This window comes from Camelus bactrianus, chromosome 23 (genome assembly GCF_048773025.1).
Source record: "Camelus bactrianus isolate YW-2024 breed Bactrian camel chromosome 23, ASM4877302v1, whole genome shotgun sequence".
Lineage (NCBI taxonomy): Eukaryota > Metazoa > Chordata > Mammalia > Artiodactyla > Camelidae > Camelus > Camelus bactrianus.
In genome coordinates this window covers 16,365,288-16,387,349 of record NC_133561.1, presented here as the reverse complement: position 1 = coordinate 16,387,349, position 22,062 = coordinate 16,365,288, and the positions used below count along the sequence as shown (strand labels likewise).

General features: G+C 32.4%; 1 protein-coding gene across 1 annotated transcript in view; it reads right to left on the bottom strand.

Moving 5' to 3' along the window:
• Window positions 1-22,062, bottom strand: part of DNAH14 (dynein axonemal heavy chain 14) — a 259,076-nt gene that overhangs the window by 122,556 nt on the left and 114,458 nt on the right. Inside the window, exons 37-43 of the mRNA XM_074351453.1 lie at window positions 21,657-21,791; window positions 15,208-15,423; window positions 10,474-10,564; window positions 8,892-9,100; window positions 7,879-8,131; window positions 3,292-3,376; window positions 632-861 (exon numbers count right to left, since the gene is read on the bottom strand). Coding sequence (XP_074207554.1) covers window positions 632-861; window positions 3,292-3,376; window positions 7,879-8,131; window positions 8,892-9,100; window positions 10,474-10,564; window positions 15,208-15,423; window positions 21,657-21,791 — 1,219 coding nt within the window. The remainder of the gene's footprint in view (window positions 1-631; window positions 862-3,291; window positions 3,377-7,878; window positions 8,132-8,891; window positions 9,101-10,473; window positions 10,565-15,207; window positions 15,424-21,656; window positions 21,792-22,062) is intronic.

Here is a 22,062-nt window from a genome sequence, read left to right as displayed (position 1 = left end):
TCACAGATAAAGAAAATAAACTTGTGGTTACCAAATGTGAGAGGGAAGAGGGGAGGGACAAATTAGGGTATGGAATTAACAGATAAAAACTATATATGTATAATAGATAAGCAACAAGAATATGCTGTATAGCACAGGGAATTATACTCATTACCTTGTAATAGCCTATAATGAAGTATAATCTGCAAAAATACTGAATCACTATGCTGTATACCTGAAACTAACACAATATTGTAAATCATTTATACTTCAATTAAAAAACTAATTAAAAAACACAAATACTAAAGAAATCCCAGGCTTTATAAAATAATTTAGAAAATACTATTCAAAAAAGAAACATGAAATTATATTACTCTTATTCTACAGAAGTAGAATGCTACATAATGATATGCATAATACAGAATTAGCTATACAGAAAATGATATGTATAATACAGATCCAGCTATACAGAAAAATCTCATTTTCTTCAGCCTCTTTTCTTTGGAGTAAGGGTGTACTTATTTAACCCTCTTTTACCTTTAATCTTCACATTTTAAAAGATGGACCTAATCAATGTAAGTCCAATCATAAGAGTTTCAAATTAATATTTTGAAGTATGCATAATTATGACTTTTTTCCCTTCAGAACTTACCTAGTTGTGAATTGTTTTCAAATAATTCACGAATAAGGTTGTCAAAATCATAGGTTACTCTTGCAGGAGAATCAGATTCAGAACTTGAATACAAAATTACATCATCTTCATGTTCATCTTCACGTTTTAAAGCTCCTCCGAATGCCCAAGTAAATGCAAATACAAAAAGCTTCTGAATCGTTTTTCTTACTTTAACAGGATTTTTCTCCAGATACCATGTATTTTCAGCCCTGGGATAGATACATGTGGAAGGGTGAAGATATAAAATTTTTAGAAAGCAGTTCAGCAATTTATTTCATTATCACGTCAAAATTTCATCATTAAAAATTATAATACAATTAAGTGTTGACATAAAAGTTTGAGTTAATGTATCATTTTCCTTTGATATGAATTACACACTGCTACTATTTTTATTTTTAAAGTATCATATGTGTAAAAGATTTGTAGTGAATCTTTATTTCATTTATTTAGTATTATGATTTGCTCTTATTTTAGGTCAATTTATTACTTAAGAGTTTATCTGTTTTGGGGAGAGGATCTGATAATTCACCATTTAATGTAGAAAGATATAAGTGAATAGTCACTTACTCTGCAGTCCTCTCAACCAGGTCCTACAGGCTGATTGATCAAACTGGCTAAAGCCAGGCAGTGTGAATCTGGGGAGTTTTCTCTAGTTTGGGTCAGCCCAGGTCATCCTGGCCTGTGTGACCCTGAAATTCTACAGTGAGAGGGCTGATGGTGATGGGACTGAACAGAAGGTTTGGGCCTGATTTCAAGACATTTTGAATAGTTCAGGATTTAGTATTATAAAATTACTTGGAATTATGAAAATCCTAAACATATATCACTGAACTAAACTTTACTGGCAGTCATTAATGTATAATGTACGTGTACAATTCTACCTGAAATTTTTAGTCATGTGTAATAGTTCATTCAGCAAATATTTCTTTGAATTCTTACTATTAGTTACTCTGCACAAAACAAATATGATCACTTTTTTCAGAATAAGAAAACGAGTATCAAACCATGATAAGCGTAAAGAATACAGAGTAAAGTGTACCATGAAGAACAGCAGTAGAGACAATTAATTTAGATTTTGGGAGTCAAGGAAGGCTTCTTTGAAGAAGCAACAGTTAACTGAGACCTGAAGAATATGTGAGATTTGGCAAAATGTAGGAGGAAGAGTATTCTGAGCAGAAGGCATACACGTGCCAAGACCATGAGATGAAAGAGTCATGGCTAGACTGAAGAACTGGAAGAAAAAAAATCAAGTATCATCGAAGCACGTATATTTAGTGGAAAAGATTAGGAAATGAGTTTTGAGAGATAGGCAGGGGTTTTTAAGCTGTGCCAAGGTTTTTGTCCTTCCACTCTAAGTGTAATGGTAAGTCATTAAATGACTATAAAAAAGGAACATTTTAATTTATGTTTTAAAAAATTAAACTCTTGCATATAAATACCAGGAGATATATACAAGAATATTAATCACAGTAGTATTTGTAACAACAAAAGTTGAAAACAATCTATATGTTTATGAATGGATAAACAGTCACGTGTTTATACAATGAACTATTATTACACAGAATGGAAATGAATGAAGAACCCCTACATGTACAATGGATTAATCATAGAGACATAACATTGAACAAAAATGCAAGTCATGGAAGAACACAGCAATTCCATTAAGGCTTTAAAAATGCAAAGTTAAAAAAAATTAAAAATGCAAAGTTAAAAAATTACTGTTCAGGAATACATTAATAAAGACAAAATCCAGGATAGTGGTTATCTCAGATGATGGGATGGCATAAGATGTAGGTGGGTGCACTGGGGACTTCAAAGATAAATTAACATGTCTTTTTCTATAACTAAGTGGTGTGTATAGGAATGTTTCTTAATTGTTATTTATAACTTAAACGTATTTTATAAATATCCTTTTATGGCTACTTGCTATTTAATAAAAATTTAGTATGTGGCTGTCATGTTAAGAATTGGGGAAACCATTTAGAAGGCTGTTGCAAAAGTACAGGCAATAAATAATAAAGGTTTGGGTAAGAATGCTGATAACCAAGATGTAGATAAGTGAATGAATTTGAAGGCAAAGTTGACAGGTAGAGTAAAAGCCATATTTACAATGTTCTATCATTTAAAAGCAAATGTGACATGAAAGTCTCAGGAAGGCCTCACTTGTGATCCACTGTCTTACAAAATGGCAAAAGAATCATGGAGCTAATAATTTCTATAGCTATAGTTTATTGAGCATTTACTCTGCACCAGGCACTATTCTAGATACCTAGCACATCACATTGTTATTCTAGTTTTATAAATGAGAAAATCAAAGATCAAAAATATTTAGTAACTGGTTCAACACTTCTCAGCTTATAAATGGCAGATTTGTGAAATAAATTCATGTCAATTTTATTCCTTTTTTAAATATGTACAGAGTCTGCACAAACGTAGACAAATTATTTGTGCAACATCAGCAAAATCTGGTGATTATTGTATTAGATATACAAAGACTCTAAACTGGAATGAAATAAATTAATAGATTATTATATTATGAAGTCATAAAATTATTGGTTTATTGACAGGTAATCCTGTTCCTATTTGAGTGTTTGGCAATTGGTAGGTAATAAAACGTGTGTGGAATGAATATAACTGACCTCTTTTCTATATCCTTGAATTTGACAGAAACTTTTGAACATTGAGAACTTGTCTCCTCAGCTGAAATGTCCTTCGAATCTTCACCTTAAAAAGGGAAGAGAATTTTTCCACAATTAACAACAGACCTAAAATTTAGCTGGTTAATCAGTGAGGTTGAATATTTACCACTGTTTACTTTGTGAAAGGTCATAAGAGAATATCTTTGTTTCACATTCAGTATCTTAGAGTTATCTTATCAGACCAGCTATTTATCTTACCCGACCAAAAATAGGAGTTATTTCTCTAAGACAGAAACAGAGAATGTACCTGCAATCTGAATCAATTCTTATTTATCTGAAAAGCAAATCTGCATACTTTTGTTCTATGTCTTTTCTGGCAAATTTTTATACATTTGATTATTCCAAAATGAAAACTTTAAAATATTCAGGTGACTACTATTAAATATGGTGAGCATTATAAACTGAATAATAAATGGATCCTAATAAATGAAGCATTAAAAAAGAAAGCTATATACTTTCAAAGAACAAATTTATTAAAAGAAATATCAAACAGGTTTACTCTAGGCAGTCTGCAGCTGCCTCCCTCCTACCCTCTATCATCCACCTTTTTTTCCAAGTCATCCACTCCACAGATGAAAAAGAGTTATTATTCATTATTCCTTTTAGCTTATTTTTCTTTTATAATGTTTGTTTTCTTTATATTAAAATAACACAGGCTTCTTGTAGAACATTTAGAAATAGATAAAAGTATACAGAAGAAAATAACAATCACCCATAATTCCACACAGAGATAATATCCATTAAATGTTGATGCATTTCATTATGGTCTTTGATATAAATATGTAACATTTAAATATTAAATATTTATTCTTTTAAAATTCTAACTTAAATAAAAAACTAAACATACTTGGGTTCTCCCTCTGCTTTTTTTTTAAAAGTACAGGCAGTTACAATGTGTCAGTTTCTGGTGTACAGCACAATGTCCCAGTCATGCATATACATACATTTGTTTTCATATTCATTTTCATTAAAGGTTATTACAAGATATTGAACATAGTTCCCTGTGTTATACAGAAGAAACTTTTTTTAAAATCTATTTTTATATATAGTGGCTAACATTTATAAATCTCAAATTCCCAAATTTATCCCTTCTCACCCCCTTTCCCCAGTAATCATACGATTGTTTACTATGTCTGTTTCTATTTTGTAGATGAGTTCATGTGTTTTCTTTCTTTCTTTCTTTCTTTCTTTCTTTCTTTCTTTCTTTTTCTTTCTTTCTTTCTTTCTTTCTTTCTTTCTTTCTTTCTTTCTTTCTTTCTTTCTTTCTTTCTTTCTTTCTTTCTCTTTCTTTCTTTCTTTCTTTCTCTTTCTTTCTTTCTTTTCTTTCTTTCTTTCTTTCTTTCTTTCTTTTCTTTCTTTCTTTCTTTCTTTCTTTCTTTCTTTCTTTCTTTCTTTCTTTCTTTCCTTTTTCTTTCTTTCTTCTTCCTTCCTTCCTTCCTTCCTCTTTCTTTTTTTAGATTCCACATATGAGTGATATCATATGGTGTTTTTCTTTCTCTTTCTGGTTTATTCATTTAGAATGACTATCTCTAGGTCTATCCATGTTGCTGCAAATGGCATTATTTTATTCTTTTTTATGGCTGAGTAATATTCCATTGTATAAATACACCACAACTTCTTTATCCAGTCATCTGTTGATGGACATTTAGGTTGCTTCCATGTCTTGGCTGTTATAAATAACGCTGCTCTGAACACTGGGGTGTATGAATCTTCTTGAATTAGAGTTCCCTCCAGATATATGCCTGGGAAGTGGGACTGCTGGATCATATGGTAAGTCTATTTTTAGTTTTTTGAGGAATCTCCATACTGTTTTCCATAATGGCTGCACCAAACTACATTCCTACCAGCAGTGTAGGAGGGTTCCCTTTTGTCCACACCCTCTCCAGCATTTATCATTCATGGATTTTTGAATGATGGCCACTCTGATGGGTGTGAGGTGATACCTCTTGTAGTTTTGATTTGCATTTCTCTGATAACTAGTGATATTGAACATTTTTCAAGTGTCTATTGGCCATTTACCTACCACCTAAAAGAATTAGAAAATGAAGACCAAACAAAACCTAAAGTCAACAGAAGGAAAGAAATAATAAAGATCAGGGAAGAAATAAATAAAAAATTGGGATGTCTGCTCTCAACACATCTACTGAACTTTGTATTGAAAGTCCTACCCAGCGCAATAAGATACGTACACAGATTGCTATGTAGTAAATCGAAAGGAAATGACAAAAAAAAAAAAAAAAAAAAGCTAATGGAACTAATAAGTAAATTTAACAGATATGTAGGATACAAAAGTCAATACACAAATATCAAGTGTGTTACTATATAGCAGAAATGAACAACTGGAAATTGAAATTTCAAAACTTAAAATAGCATTAAAAGTTAGAAATGAATTTAAGAGACTTGTATATTATAATACATTTCTGAGAGAAATTAAAGAAGAATTAATAAATGGAGTGATATACCATGTTCATGGATCTGAAGACTCAATATTGTCAAGATATTACTTCTCCTTAAATTAACCTATATTCAATGCATTTCCAAAGGCCAGTAAACACATAAACAGATTATCAACAATATTAACCTTTGGAGAAAATTCAAACTAAAAACACAGCAATATACCACTACATACCCACTAGAATGGCTGAAATTAAAATGTTGCCAATATCAGGTGTTGATGAATTTGCAGAGTAATTAAAACTCATTAATGCTGATGAATATGCAAAAAATAATAGCTGCTTTTAAGAACACTTTGGCAGTTTCTTTATAAAGTTAAATGCATACTTAAATATAATGCAGCAATTCCATACCTAGGTATTTTGCCTAGAAAATAAAAATACATATCCTAATAGAGATGCATACTTGAATGTTTCTAACAGCCTTATTCATTATAGCCCCAAACTGGAAACAACCCAAATGTCCATCAACTGGTGGCTTTGTAAACAAATTGTGATATATCCGTAAGATGGAAAATGCTCAGCATAAATAATGAAGGAGCTACTGATATGTATCAATATGGATGAATATTCTTCCACTTAGTAAAATTACTATACTAAGTGAAAGAAACTAAACATAAAAGGCCATGTACTTTATAATAATTCCACTTATATGAACTTATAAAGCAAAATTACAGTGACAGAAAGGTCAATGGCTGTCATAATCCAAAGGTTTTGGGGAAGGGGACTCGACTGCAAGGGAGTAAAGAAAATTATTTGAGATTATAGAAACATGTATGTTGACTGTTGTGGTGGTTACATGGATGTATACATGTGTTAAAACTTATCAAGCTGTATACAAAATTAGTGAATTTTATTTTATTTGTGATAATTATACCTCAACTTAGAAAATGTGCCTTCTGGTTATCAGTATCAATCAGATCCTGTGTCCAAAAATTCTAAAAATGTTTGAGTATTCATCTTTCCTTAGCTGAAGTTACCTAAGAAAATGGCTATAGTTCCCTTTAGAGAAGGACCAGTAATTATCTTGTAAATATTTTCCATAATTTTGCAGAGGGTCCCAGCTTCCTCTTTATTCAGTGAGTTCTTTGCCTAAAACCTGACTCAGGTCTGGAGATGGTCAAGGGATCATGATTTTTTACGGAGGCAGCTACCCTAAACCTTCTGATCATTCACCCTTGACTCCTCATAGTACAAGCTGATGGTACTTCATTGGTGGCCCATATATTTTGCCCCTAGGGATACTATATTCTATCAGTCATCTTAATAAATCCCTGAGAATCACTTCTGTTCCCCCCTGTACTGCTACCTCTAGTTGTGCTGTGGTGTGCTAACTGACAAAGGGAAGGACAATAGCCCATTCAGAGCCATGAGGAGAAAGAGAAAGGGCAAACCTAAATATTTTCCCCTACTTTATCTCCCATTCATGGTATTCAGGTCTCTTCTGCTCAGAGTTGCTGTTTTCCCTCACTGGGACTTTCCTTAGCCATTCTGTCACCGAAGAGGTTTCTCATAAGTTTTGTTAGTTTGATGGATCCAAAACTGGGTTGGGGTTCTGTGCTAATTTGCCATCTCATCAGGAACCAGATAGAAGCAGTGTTTGAAAGTTGACATTCTAATTCCAGAAACTATGCTTTTAGCCATAAAGCTATACAGTTTCTTAAACTTTTTGATATTTTTCTTACATATGTTTTACTACTTTCCATGTTTATGTCTTTGCATGATTACAGCTTACGTCTAGGATTTTGGACAGAATTTTTTCCCACTATTTCTATCTCTAAGATTAAGACTCTTTAAAACATAGTAAAAACAATTTTTCCCTAATAGAGACCTCTAAGGGTCCTTTATTCTCGTTTTCTGTGTGACCCTTCAACAATTGTTTGATACTAATTTATTGATATGCTTCTCTATAAATGATTTTTAGTTTGTTCCATGTGCATGTCTGCTGTTGGTTCAAACAGACTGAAAATTCCTGGCTTTCCTTTCTTTCTTTTATAAAATCTAATAGAAGATGATAAACAATTGACTAGTTAAGATACAATATCATTAATATGACTTAGGGAGAAAAACTCACGTTGTCCAAGGCCTCCATTTTTATCCATGAATTCAAAGAAAGCATCAAGAATTCTGCAAAGAGTTGTAACAATTGTTATGTCCTGTACAGGAAATGGCTGAAATTTCTGATGCTTCTTTATAAACCGTAGTCCATCTGTGATACTATTTTTTATCATGAATTCAAGACAATCCACTTCTGATTTATTCATAATTTTAGAAATTTTCAAAAGCCATGATTTAACATAAGGCTCCCATCCCAGATCAACAGGATCCTAACAACAAAAAGCGTAAGATAGTTTTATGTAAACAAATAAAGTTACAATGTCCACCTAATTTCTTACTATCTCTTTACTTCACCACTGCCACCTGCCAAATATGGTTTAGAATCATCATACATTAAAAGGCAAGTGATCAAAAACAGCTTAAAGAATTACCCTTCTCTGAAATGATTTGCAATTTTAAACCATGATCTCACAAGACAACAAGCAATTGGGGGATTATGTGTAGGGAGCTATGTTGAAGCTATGTATATGTAGTGAGGGGAACTGCTTACTGAGAAAATCAGCCTATAATTAGCTTAGTGAGTTAAGGAGATTATAACATAAGTTAATCATGGTCAGTAATTAATTTCCTATAAGGGAAACACTCATTCTTTACTGTATCTTCTACTTCTTCACCACTGCCTTGGTTATGTATTTCACAAATCCTCAGAGTCATGGAGTGAGTGTGAAAAGGCTTCAGGGCAATCCTTTTCTCTATTGAAAAAATAATTCATATCAGTAATTTAACCTGTCTATTGAAAGCACTTCTTACTCATGGCTGTAGAAAAACTGACATTCAATTACTAAGTAGTATTGATAACAGTAGTAATTACATTCATATTCATTTCTGGGTTAGGAGGCTTTATGGGACACAAATTTTTTTAACTACTGGGATCACCCTGCTGAATCCAGAGGTAACAAACATAAAAATTCTGTAGATAATGTCTAAACAATACATTTTCTTTGTTAAGAAATGTTTTAGAAAACTTACCATATAGACCATTGCACATCGGCCAACAGTAGCAGGACTAGCCTGAGAGAGACTGTCCACTTCAAAAATCACTCTTATTTTATTAGTCAAAGCTATTCTCTCACTGTTTGCTAGACACAATGTTCTAGTGTCATCTAGCACAGAGTTGAGATTTTCTACCCATAGGGTATCCACTGGACCATCTAAAATAATCCATTGCCAATCGAAGTCTGGAGAGAAAAATAGTTTTTAGTGTAACTGAGAATGAGCTCAGTCTTCTTTCATTATAATCTTGCAAATCTTCTATCTTATTTAGAAAACGCTTTCTAATTAAGATGAAAAACAGTATCCTAGAAAACACTAGTGTGAATGTATTTATATGTAATCTCTAATATCTATTAAATATGAATATTCATACCATATACTTAATAATGCTTTAAACATTGTTTTAATATTCTTAGATTGCTGAATTATATAATTAACCCTTAAAAGTTGGATAAGAGAATGACCCATGAATTTTTCTTTTCCATAATAATATGGTTTGTGTTTCCCTCTTCGACCCAGGAACTTTTTGGGTACACTGCCTCTGGGAAATAGGAATGGGATATATATTCCCTTTAAAGAAAGAATCAGATAGTCAGATTTTAGAGCATTTCACACTGGGAACCCATTTACTTCTCTTTTCACACTTTATACCCACCACATTGCTCTGCAGTATTAGAAAATCTATTGGTCAGGATACAGGAGGTATGAATGGGTCACTATGGAAATAGAAAATAGTTAACCACCTGAAAGACAGCAAAGCATCTCAGGAGAACAGGAGTAGAGTTAGGATCCAGACAGTCACCACTATTAAGATGGGCTGAAATACCAGCCTAGGGGATTGTCTTAAAATCCTATGAAAGAAACATTATGCCCAATCACTGAACTCTCCCAAATTGAACACCAAAATTGACACACAAAAATTCAGGAATCCTAAAAAAGTAGAAGCAATAGCAGAAGTCTCTTTCAAAGCTGAGAACAAAAATGTACTACTGGTGGATGTGCTGATACGAAATTCAACATAAAGTAGTGAAAGCAATGGTTGGGGCTCCTGCAGTAGACTGTCAGCTCCTTTGGAGCAGGGACCTTGTCGTATACACTCTCCATCCCTCTGGCACACAGCAAAGTGGCATATAATAAGTATGCAATTTATTTTAGATGAATATGTTTGGGGTGTATGGCTTGTCCTGGGAATGTATATATTATCTGAAGTCCCACTTCAGAGGCAATACATTGTAGGTTGCCACTGTTGCTTCTAAGCCAATATTTATTTCTACCTTTAATATCTAGTTGGTTCTTATGAGACATTAATGGTCATTTATAAACTGAAAGGTCTATGTAAGTGCTAGTATTTATATAACATAATTATACATGTGTATACTGTAATATAGTTTGTGGTAATATATACAAATCTTAAATAAGCACAAGATAAAAATAAATAGTACAAGAACAAAATATCACTGACCAAAAGTGTTTTTAAAGATAGAAATAAAGCTCATGTTAGTTCAGTTTTTTCTTCTATGTTGATTAACTCATCTTCATTGAATTTATTAACACTTACCCTGACTTTCTGCAATTTTAATATCTTTCTCCATCTCCTCAAAAATATAATAATCAGTATCTGCTGTATCAGAGGAATCAAGTTTGAAAACCTAAAATATGTAGTCAATAATGTTTAAATTTCCTTAAATAATAAAAATATAGAAGGTTCTATATCTGAAGAGACCAACATGTCTAAATGGAGTATTAAAGGTATTACATAGTATCATAGCTTATAAAAGTAACACACAGAAGAACGAAAACAGTCTATTAATTGTCTAAATTTTCAGAAGGAACACACAAACAAACCAAAGAAAAGATAACACAAACTGGATGTTTTAAATATAATTATAATGACAGCAATAAGCTCAAACATATGTTGTAAACAATAAATGTAAACATATTAAACTTGCCTATAGAAAGAAAAATATTTAGTACCAACTACATCATGTATATGTGAGATATTTCTTTAAAAATTACCTAGGTTGTAGGATAATAAGTAAAGACATACTAGGTGGGCAAAAAAATAAATAAATAAAAAACAAAGCAGAAATGATAATCAGGGGAAAATCATACAAGATGAACAATAGGATTTTTAAATGAGAAAGATTAGGCAATAAAGTAATTCTTAAACTATTCTAAAAATAAAAAAAATCAGACAATATTTTTTAATCACAATGCAATAAAACTATAACTTAAGAAAGGGAGTGGCCAAGATGACAGAGTAGGAAGATTCTGAGCACGTCTCCTCCAATAGGCACACCAAAGTTATAACTATCTAAGGTATAAGATAAACTATCTATGAGAATGACCTGAAGACCAGCAGAAAATATTTTTTTAAACAAATAAAGACATAAGGAAGGAATCACAATGAGACAGGAAGAAAAGGTGGAGACATGGTACAGTCAAGATCCACACCCCCCAGACTAGTGGTCCACAAAGGGGAGGATTATCAGAATTTCAGAGGTTCTTTCCAAGGAGCAAGGAGTCTGAGCCCCATATCAGACGACCCAGCCAGGGTGTTCTTCACCCACAAGATGACTGCCCAAAACATTCTGCTTTGAAGGCCAATAGTCCTTGCATACAGGAGAGCTAGAGGGCTGTAGGAAACAGACAGTTTGTTCTTAAAGGGCACACACAAAATCTCACATACTTTAAGACCCAGCACATGGCAGTAATTTGAAAGGAGCCTGGGTCAGACTCACTTGCTGATCTTGGAGAGCCTCCCAGAGAGGCAAGAGGCAACTGGGACTCCCTCTGGGGACACAGATGCTGGCAGCAGCCATTTTGGGGAGCTCATTCAACCACAAGTCACTGGTGGCGGCAAGTTCCATTTTGGAGTCTTTTGACTAGCCTATTAGCAACAGAGGCTTACATTTCAACCAGACAGTTGGCAACAGCCCTGGGATGCATGGACCCCAGAGACAGGTATACCAGGACCCAGCCCTACTCATAAGCAGCTGGCAGCTTCCACATAAGGCAGGGCCTGACAGTCAACTGGGCTGGAGGCTGGCCGCACCAACCAGGGCACTCACAGTAGTTGACTCCATCATGATAGAAAGGCCTATTCAGCTGACATAGGAGGTACCCCTAGAGCATACAGCTCTGGTGTGCTGTTGGGCGCCAGAGGATGTCTCCTACATAAGACCACTTCTCCAAGACTGGGAATGTAATCAATCTACTTAGAAATAAACACAGAGAACAGACCAAAATGAAGAGAGAGAGGAATATGTTCCAAAGAAGGAACAAAAAAAAACCTCAGAAAGAGAACTATACAAAGTGGAAATAAGCAATATATCTAATAACAGGTTCAGGGTAATGAACATAAAGATGCTCAAAGAACGTGGGACAAGAATGGATGAACACAGTAGAAGTCTAATAAAGAGTTAGAAAATATAGAGAAAAAGCAAACAGAGCTGAAAAACACAATAACTGAAATAAAAAGTACACTAGAAGGGATCAAAAGTAGATTAGATGATACAAAGGAATGGATCAGCAAACTGGAAGACAGAGTAGTGGAAATCACCCAAGATGAACAGGAAAAAAGAAATTTAAAAAGTCAGGACAGTTTAAGAGATCTCTGGGACAACATCAAGCCTATTAACATTCTCATTATAGGGGTCCCACAAGGAGAAGAGAGAGAAAGAGGCAGAGAACTTATATAAAGAAATTATAGCTGAAAACTCCCCTAACCAGAGAAGGAAAACAGACATTCAAGTACAGAAAGCACAAAAAATCTCAAACAAGATCAACCCAAAGAGATCCACACCAAGACGCATTGTAATTAAAATGACAAAAATTAAAGATAAAGAGAGAATCTTAATAGCAGCAAGGGAAAAGCAGCTAGTTACATACAAGGGATCTCTCATTAAGACCATCATCTAACTTTTTGGCAAAAACTTTTCAGGCCAGAAGGGAGTGGCACAATATATTTAAAGTGATGAAAGACAAAACCTACAACCAAGAATACTCTGCTTGGCAAGGCTCTCATTCCAATTTGAAGAGAGTTAAGGAGTATTACAGACAAGAAAAAGCCAAAAGATTTCAACACCACTGAACTGGCTTTAAAAGAATGATAAAGGAACTTCTTTAAGTGGAAAAGTAAAGTGAAGACCACAACTAGATATATGAAAATTATGAAAGAAAAAATCTCCTTGGTAAAGGCAAATACACAGTAAAGGTAGTAGATCAACTACTTATGAAGATAGAAGAAAGGTTAAAAGACAAAAGCAGTGAAACTATTGATAGTCACAGGTAGTTAGGAATTCAAGTGGTTAAGGAGTACACAAAAAGATGTAAAATATGATATTGAAAACATTAAATATGCAGGGGGGAGTAAAAATGCAGGGTTATCAGATTGCACTCAAAATGAAGAGATCATCAACTTAAAATAACCACAGATATAAATGTTATTATGTATGAACTGCATGGAAACTACAAACAAAAAATCTAGCATAGACACACACACACAAAAGAGAAAGGAATCCAAAGATAACATACAAGATAGTCATCAAATCATAAGGGAAGAGAGCTAAAGAAGAAAAAGAAACAAAAAAGGACTACAAAACAACCAGAAAACAATGAACAAAATGGCATTAAATATATACCTATCAATACGTGTTTTAAATGTAAATGGACTAACTGCTCCAATCAAAGACAGAGGGGCTGAATGAATTAAAAACACAAGACTCACATAAATGCTGCCCTCAGATCTAAATACTCCATTCAGATCTAAAGACACGCAGACTAAAAGTGAGGGGATGGAAAAAGTTATTCCATGCAAAAGGAAACAAAAAGAAAGTTGGGTGGCAATACTTATATGAGACAAAACAGACTATAAAAGACTGTAACAAGAGACAAAGAACAGCATTACATAATGCTAAAGGATCAATCCAACAAGAAGATATCAATTGTAAATATATATGCACTCAACAAAGGAGCATCTAAATATACAGAGCAAATAATAACAAACATAAAGAGAGAAAGTGATAGTAACACAATAATAGTAGGAGATTTTAATACTCCACTTACAACAGTGGGCAGATCATTCAGACAGAAAATTAGTAAGAAAACACTGGTCTCAAGTGACACATTAGACCAATGGACTTAATAGATATATATAGAACATTTCATCTAAAAATAGCAGAATCCACATTCTTTTCAAGTGCATATGAAACACCTTCCAAGAGGAAAGTCTAGGTTACAAAGTAAGTAACAATAAATTTAAGAAGACTGAAATCATATTCAGCATCTTTTCTAACAAAAGTGAGATAAATTACTCAGTTGAACCAGGATCATTTTCCATTGGGAAAAACTTAAGTTAAACATTTATACCAAAATTATTCACAGATGAAGATTTAAAAGGGTTCATTATATGTTTGTTCTTAAGCAACCATAGATATACCAGAATAATCTTAGACTAGGGAAAGGTGTTACTGAAAAGTTAGAATCTACAAAAGAATATACTGATAAACTTCTTTGATTGTGGAAAATAAGTATAGCACAGATGACAAATATATATTTAATTCTTTTTAACATAGAAAACATCCTCAAATCAATATAAATACAGCAACAATAAAATTTTTATTTCTTTAGGATAAATTATCAGGAGATTTCTAAAAAAGAAATGTCAAGTTAAAAATATCATATGTATTTCCAAAATTATCCTCAGGCATGTATGAATTTCTGTTTCACAACTATGTAATTATGGAATGTTAGTTTTCTATTTCAAAAAAGTTTTTTCTACTCTGGTTCCAAATATCATCTTTTTGCTATTATACTTTAGTATAAGGTAAACATAGCATATAGTAAATGAAATTTACTACTAATCTCTACGCATTAATAATGAGAATTCAAATTTCCAATTGTTTTTGCTATTCATACTTATTCTTTGATGAATTTTGTATCAAATACTTTACACTTTAATTGAAGTATGTTTGTACCTCATTAATTTGAGATATATTCGTGGTGCTGGGATCACTAGACTATCCTCCACTTACACATAATACATTTTGTGTTCCTTTAAAAGCAAGCATATTTAACTTCATTTTAATGTTTACTAATTATTTTAAAGCACAATGGCATATTTTCTGGTTTTTTATAGCTTACAATTTTTCTTTTTTAAACTGATCTTAATACTTATAAAATTTATTTTTACACTAGTAAGTATCTAATGGAGCCTTAATATCAATCATTAGATAAACAATGAAATAACCTACAATAATGAAATAAAATAATCATTCCATACTGAACTTACATTAGCTGAATCTGAGATTTTCGACTTTGGTTCAGGATCGCTGTCTTTCTTTGAGTACTTTGTAGTGTTCAAATACACATAATTTCGAATTGTTGCAGATAATAATCCATCAGTCCATTCCATAGTATTAGGATCCAGGTATCCATATAGTTCACTAAGAGTGACACACTTTGGATTCACAACACAAATATCTATTTTTCCTTTTCTTCCTGGAATCTGAGAAAAATCCTGTGTGGTTTTTAAAGACAATAACTATAGCAAAATTATTTAATTTTTTGCATTGTTATTACTAAAGATTTTAGGAGAGATCTTTCACTCCAAGAAAGGATTCTTTATAAAGGTAGCAATTTGCAAGGAACAGTAAAACTGACTTATTAAAATTAGCCATAATATTCAAATCAATATTTTTTAGAATTCTAAATATTGTAAGTGCCATCCCTCAGGGAAACAAAATGGGGGGAAAATCCCATTGTGCCTATTCAGAACATAGTATATGAGCTGGGATGTGGTTTGACTGAAGTCAGGGTTGGATATAGAAGTGAGGGAGAGCAGGATACAGTTTTAAGCTTCTAGTCAGAATTGGTACTCAAGCTGATCTTATTTGTAACATTCTAAACTGTCTAGGGCTACTAGAAGAACTGGTGTCTGTGCCAGTATCTCTGACCTCAAGCAGGAAAAGTGGCAGGTATTTTTATGGAGGCTTCAGGAAGAATATATAGACTTATAGAAGCCTAAGACAAGAGATTATGGATAAAGACATATAATAGACCATCTAAGGCTCTAGGGAGAAACTATGGTAAGAACCCTTTGGAAATTAAAGCATTCTGAAGCAGCTGTGTATACAGAGGAATTGTGAAAGTCAGATGCAGGCCCAGTCAAGATGCATGCACAGAAAAAGACTGAGAAGACCTTAAACTTTCATTTCAGGCTGATCCTTAGGCTCAAAGCAGGCCCAGCTAATCAGTAGAGAACTACTCCAGCACAGAGCAAGTCTATAAAGCCTGGGAAAGGTGGCTGTTTATCTTTTAAAAAAACAAATGCTCAATTTTCAACAACAACAATAAAAAATCACAAGGCTTACAAAGAAACATGAAAACGTGGTCCATTCAAAGGAACAAACTAAATCAACAGAAAACATCCCTGAGGAAGCTCAGACATTGAACACAGTAGACAAAAGTATTTTAATTAACTGTCTTAAGTACATGCAAAGAGATGAAGGAAATCATGGCCAAAGAACCAAAGAAAATGAGGAAAATTATATGAGAGCAAATAGTGAAAAGAAATAGAAATTATATAAAGGAACCAAATAGAAATTACAGAGCTGAAAATAAAAGAGCTGAAGTAAAAAATTCAGCAGAGGCAATCAACAGCTAATATGAACAGAAAGGAAAAAGAATCAGCAAATTTGAAGATAGGGCTATTGAAATTACTTAGTCTTAGGAGCAGCCATAAAATAACTCTCAATACACTTTAAAATACTGAAATCATCTAAAGTACCATTTCCAACCAAATGGAATGAAACTAGAAATCAATAACGAAAGAGAAGTTTGAAAATTTGCAAATATATAAAATTGTTTAAATATACTCTTAAACAACCAACAGGTCAAAGAAGAAACAGAGAATTGAGTTGAATGAAAATGAAAATATATCATATCAACATTTATGGAATCAGTGAAAGTCATGCAAAGAGGAAACATTACAGTTATAAACACCCACATTAAAAGATCTCAAATCAACAATCTAATTTTATACTGTAAGGAACTAGGAAAAGAAGAGCAAACTGAATCTGAAGCCAGCAAAAAGAAGGAAATAATGATTAGAGTAGAGATAAACAAGATAGAGAATAGAAAAACAATGGAGAGAACCAGTAAGACCAAAAGTTGGTTGCTTGAAAAGATCAACAAAATCAGCCAACTTTTAACCAGACTGAAATAGAAAAGATGTAACAGAAATAAAGTATGGATTTACTATTGTCTTACAAATTAAATGATTATAAGACAACATTATGAATAATTGCAGGTCAACAAGTTATAATAGATGAAACAGGCAAATTCCCAGAAACACCAATAATTACCAAAACCTGACTGAAGAAAAAATAGAAAAACTTAACAGATCTATAAAGAGTAAAGAGACTGAATCAGTAATCAAAAATCTCCAACAAAGAAAAGTTCAAACCCAGATGGTAGATGAATTCTACCAAATATTTAAAGAAGAATTAACCCCAATGCTATAAAAAATGTAAAAAGATGGAACACTTTCTAACACATTCTTTGAGGCCAGCAGTACCCAGATACTAAACCCAGACAAAGGTACTACAAGAAAAGAAAACTACAGACCAATATCTGCGATAAATATAGATACAGAAATCCTCAAAAAAAGTGCTAGCAAAGTGAATCCTATAGCACATTTAAAGGATTATGCACCATAACCAAGTGAGATTTATCCCTGGGATGCAAGGATGGTTCAATGTAAGAAAATCAATGTAGTATACCACATTAATAGAACAAAGGAAATAAACTGCATGATCATCTCAAGAGAGGTAGAAAAAGCATTTGATAAAATTTCACACCCTTTTTGATAAAAACACTTGGTAAACTAGGAATAGGAGCGAATATTTTTTAACATGATAAGGGGGTATTTATGAAAAACTCAGTTAACATCATATGCAAAGGTGAAAGACTAAAATCTTTTCCCCTAAAATCAGGAACAAGGCAAGGATTCTCATTTTCACCACTGCTAATAAACATTGTACTGAAAATCTTAGCCTGGAAATTAGGTAAGAAAAGACATAAATGCATCTAAATTGGAAAAGAAGGAAAACCATCTCTATTTAAATATGATATGATTCTATATATAGAAAATCTCAATGAACAACTAACTGTTAGAGCTAACAAATGAATCAGCCCATTTGCAGAATACACAATCATCACACAAAACTCAGTTGTGTTTCTATATAGCAGTAATAAACAATCCAAAAAAATTAAGAATGCAATTCCAGTTATAATATCATCCAAAGAATAAAATACTTAGGAATAAAGTAAATCAAGCAAGAGAAATACTTGTATGTTGAAAACTACAAAAAAGAAAAAACTTCTTGCTTGCTGAAAGAAATTAAAGATCTAAAAATGGAAAGATAACCCATGTTCATGGATTAGAAAACTTAGTATTTTAAGATAGCAATATTGTCTAAAGTGATCTGTGGATTCAATGTAATCCCTATCAATATTCCAATGGCCCTTTTTCCAGGAGTGGAAAAGCCAATCCTCAAATTCATATGGAATGCAAGGGGCCTAAAATAGCCAAATAATACCCAAAAAGGAAAACAAAGTTGGAGGACTTACACTTGCCAATTTCAAAACTTACTATAAAACCAAATTACATATATCCTGGCACAGGGTTACCCATATACAACAATGGAATAGAACTGAGAGTCCAGAAATAAATGTAAATATCTGTAGCCAACTGATTTTCAAAAACAATGCCAAAATAATTCAGTGGGAAAAGAATAATGGTCTCTTTAACAAATAGTGCCAGGACAACTACATATCCACATGCAAAAGAATGAAGTTGGATTTCTACCTCACTCAATTTACAAATATAAACTCAAAGTGGATAAATAACTTAAGTACAAGACTAAAATTATACAACTAGCAGAAGAAAACATAGGGCTAAGTCTTCATGCCCTTGAATTTGTTAATGGATTCTTTGATTTGACACCAAAAGCATAAGCAACAAAAGAATAAATTAGATTTCATAAAAATTAACAACCTTGGTGCATCAAAGGACATTATCAAGAAAGTGAAAAGACAACTTACAGAACAGGAGAAAATATTTGCAAATCATATATGATAAGGGTTTCATATCCAGAATACATAAAGAACACTTCCACTCAACAACAAAAAGACAATCCAATTTAAAAATGGACAAAAGATATGAAAAGACTTTCTCCAAAGAAGATATACAAATGACCACTAAGAAGATGAAAAGTATTCAACACCTATTAGTCATTAAGGAAATACAAATAAAAACTGTGAGATAACATTTCACATCCACTAGAATGGGGGGAAAATGTATTGAGGAAAATGTGGAGAAATAGGAAGCCTAATACATGGCTGGTAGTGATTTAAAATGATGTGGCTGCTGTGGAGTACAGTTTGGTGCTTCTTCAAAAAGTTAAAAAGAATTACCATATAACCCAGCAATTCCACTCCTAGGTAAATATCCAGGAGAAATGAAAACATATGCCCACATAAAACCCTGTATATAAATGTTGATAGCAGTGGTATTCATAATAGCTAAAAGGTGGAAGCAACCCAAGCATCCATCAAGAGATGAAGAGATAAATTGTGATGACTGGATAAACAAATATTTTATACAATGGAATATTAATCAGTCATATAATTGAATAAAGTACTGACACATGCTACAACCTGGATGAACCTCAAAAATGTATGCTAAGAGAAAGCAGCTGACACAAGGGGTCATCTATCACATGATTCCTTTTATATAAAATATTCTGAGTAGGCAAATCCATGTGTAGAGAAAGCCAATCAGTGGTTTCCAGAGAATGGAGAGAAGAGGTGGTGGGGAGTGACTTCTTAATGGGTAGGAGGGTGTTTTTCTGGGGTGATGAAAAAAGTTTTGAAACTAGAGAGAGGTGGTGATTGCACAATGTTATGAATGCACTAAACAACACTGAAATTGTACATCTTAACATGGTTATATGATATGTGAACTCCACCTTGTTTTACTTTGCAGTACATGACCAAATTATACCCTATCACAAAGCAATCCCATTCCTGAGGTGTACACATTTTTAAAGGATACATATATACATCAGGGCATATAGTAAAACCATTACAGAGGGTTCCTCTGATGATGAGGAAGAAGTGAAGATTAGAAAATAAAGTTAAACTAAACTGAACTAAACTAAAATAAAGAGAAGATCTTGAATAGGCCAATTAAAGAAAAATTCATGAACTGAGGACAAAGATCAAAACAATTCCATTATCTAAGGTCTTGTCATCAGTCTAAATATTTTTATTATAACTACATTTTAAAACTCTCAAATTTAAAAATATTAAACATGAGAGAAACAGTAAATAAATGATAGTACAGTCATATATACAGAATACACTCATTGGAATGCTATTATGAGAAGTTTTTAGTGACATGGGGTTAATTCTTAGCATATAACATTAGGTTACAATGTCAATATGAGAAAATTTGAGATCGTTTATACACAGTATTATCTCAATTATTTTAAAATATATTTAGTGTAGGAAAATAATCAAAAGAAATATAGCAAAGTGTTTGCAGTTGTTCTCTTCTAGGTGATTATTGTTTCTTTATATTTTTGTATTTTCCAAATTTCTCATAATTGTACTTACTTCTTTTGCAATTAAAAAATGTTTTTAATAAAACAAATTCTGTCCACAGAGTTGTAAAGACTGAATGAAATAATTCAAGTAAAAGTATTTTAGCTAGTATCTGGCTCATATCTAGTACTCCATAAATATTAATATTGCTATGATAATTCACCTATTATTAATTTCAACTGCTTCAGAACTAATTAAGAGCTGTTGATAATGGAAGTTTAGACAGAGGGAAGGATAAAGAATTATGAACTACCACATGAATGATTTTGAAGCAGTATATTGTATACTAAAAACAATTCGCATAACTGAGAAATTGAGTTTCTAAGAATTTTGGAATATATTACCAAAAATGAATATTTAAATAAGGTAACTGAAGTATTCACTATTGGATCCTAACTTTATATTGAATAAAAATGTCATAAAAAGTAGGCATTATTCTAGGCATCTAAAAACAATTTAACATTAGTAAACCTATCAACATAGCTTATTAAATTAACCAATTAAAGTATAGAAAATAGATGCTGAGAAATCATTTCATAAACTCTAGTAGTCAAAAACTAAAATATAATGAGACTAGAAGAAAATTTCCAAAGTGTGATAAAGAATCAGACTTATCATAAACTTAGGGAAAAATTATATTAAATACAGAAGTAAAAACTGGATTCCAGATAAAGGAACAAGATATTATAGCAACATTGTCCTGGAGGGGTAATCAATGCAATAAGATAAAATACGTCATATAAACATTAGGAAAAAGAAAAAATTATACTCATTTAAAGAGAATTCAGTTGACTATCTAAAAAAAAAAAAAAAACAAAACAGAACTACCAGTCCATTAGGGAAGTGACTAAATACAAATTAAACAACTCAATAGTATTAGTTTATATTAGCATTTACCAATTTGAGGTTCAAGTGAAAAAAAAATCCTATTCACTACAATGATTCCCAACTACAAAATGCCTAGCAATACATTTAACAAGTAAAAAACATACTTCTGTAGAGAACAAAAAATGTTACTGAAGTATAAAATAAGATCTGAACAAATAAACATTTTATTTATAGAACATTTACCTGTGAAATACTGCCTCTTTCTTCAGTTGTTAAGAAATCTTCTGCTGGTAACAATATTAATGCTCTTTCTAAAATTCTTCTGACTGTTGTTTTTCCTCCACCTGTCGGACCTACTAACATCACTCCAACACAAGCCTAAAACAACATTGCAGATTTATGGTTTAATTCTGGTTTACTGATTGCTTAGCTAAACTGAAACCTTAAGGTTCTAATTTACAAATACATCTTTAACTACATCCATGGACATTTCCTTGAAATTATTCAATCCGTTATAATCTGGGTTCTGTTTTTATTAACTAGGCCAATGTTAAAATCACCAGAAAACTCCTCTAATTTTAAAATTCAAATAATAATTTTCAATTCTTGTTATTTAACAGTTTATCTCACTTTTCAATTCTCCTTCACT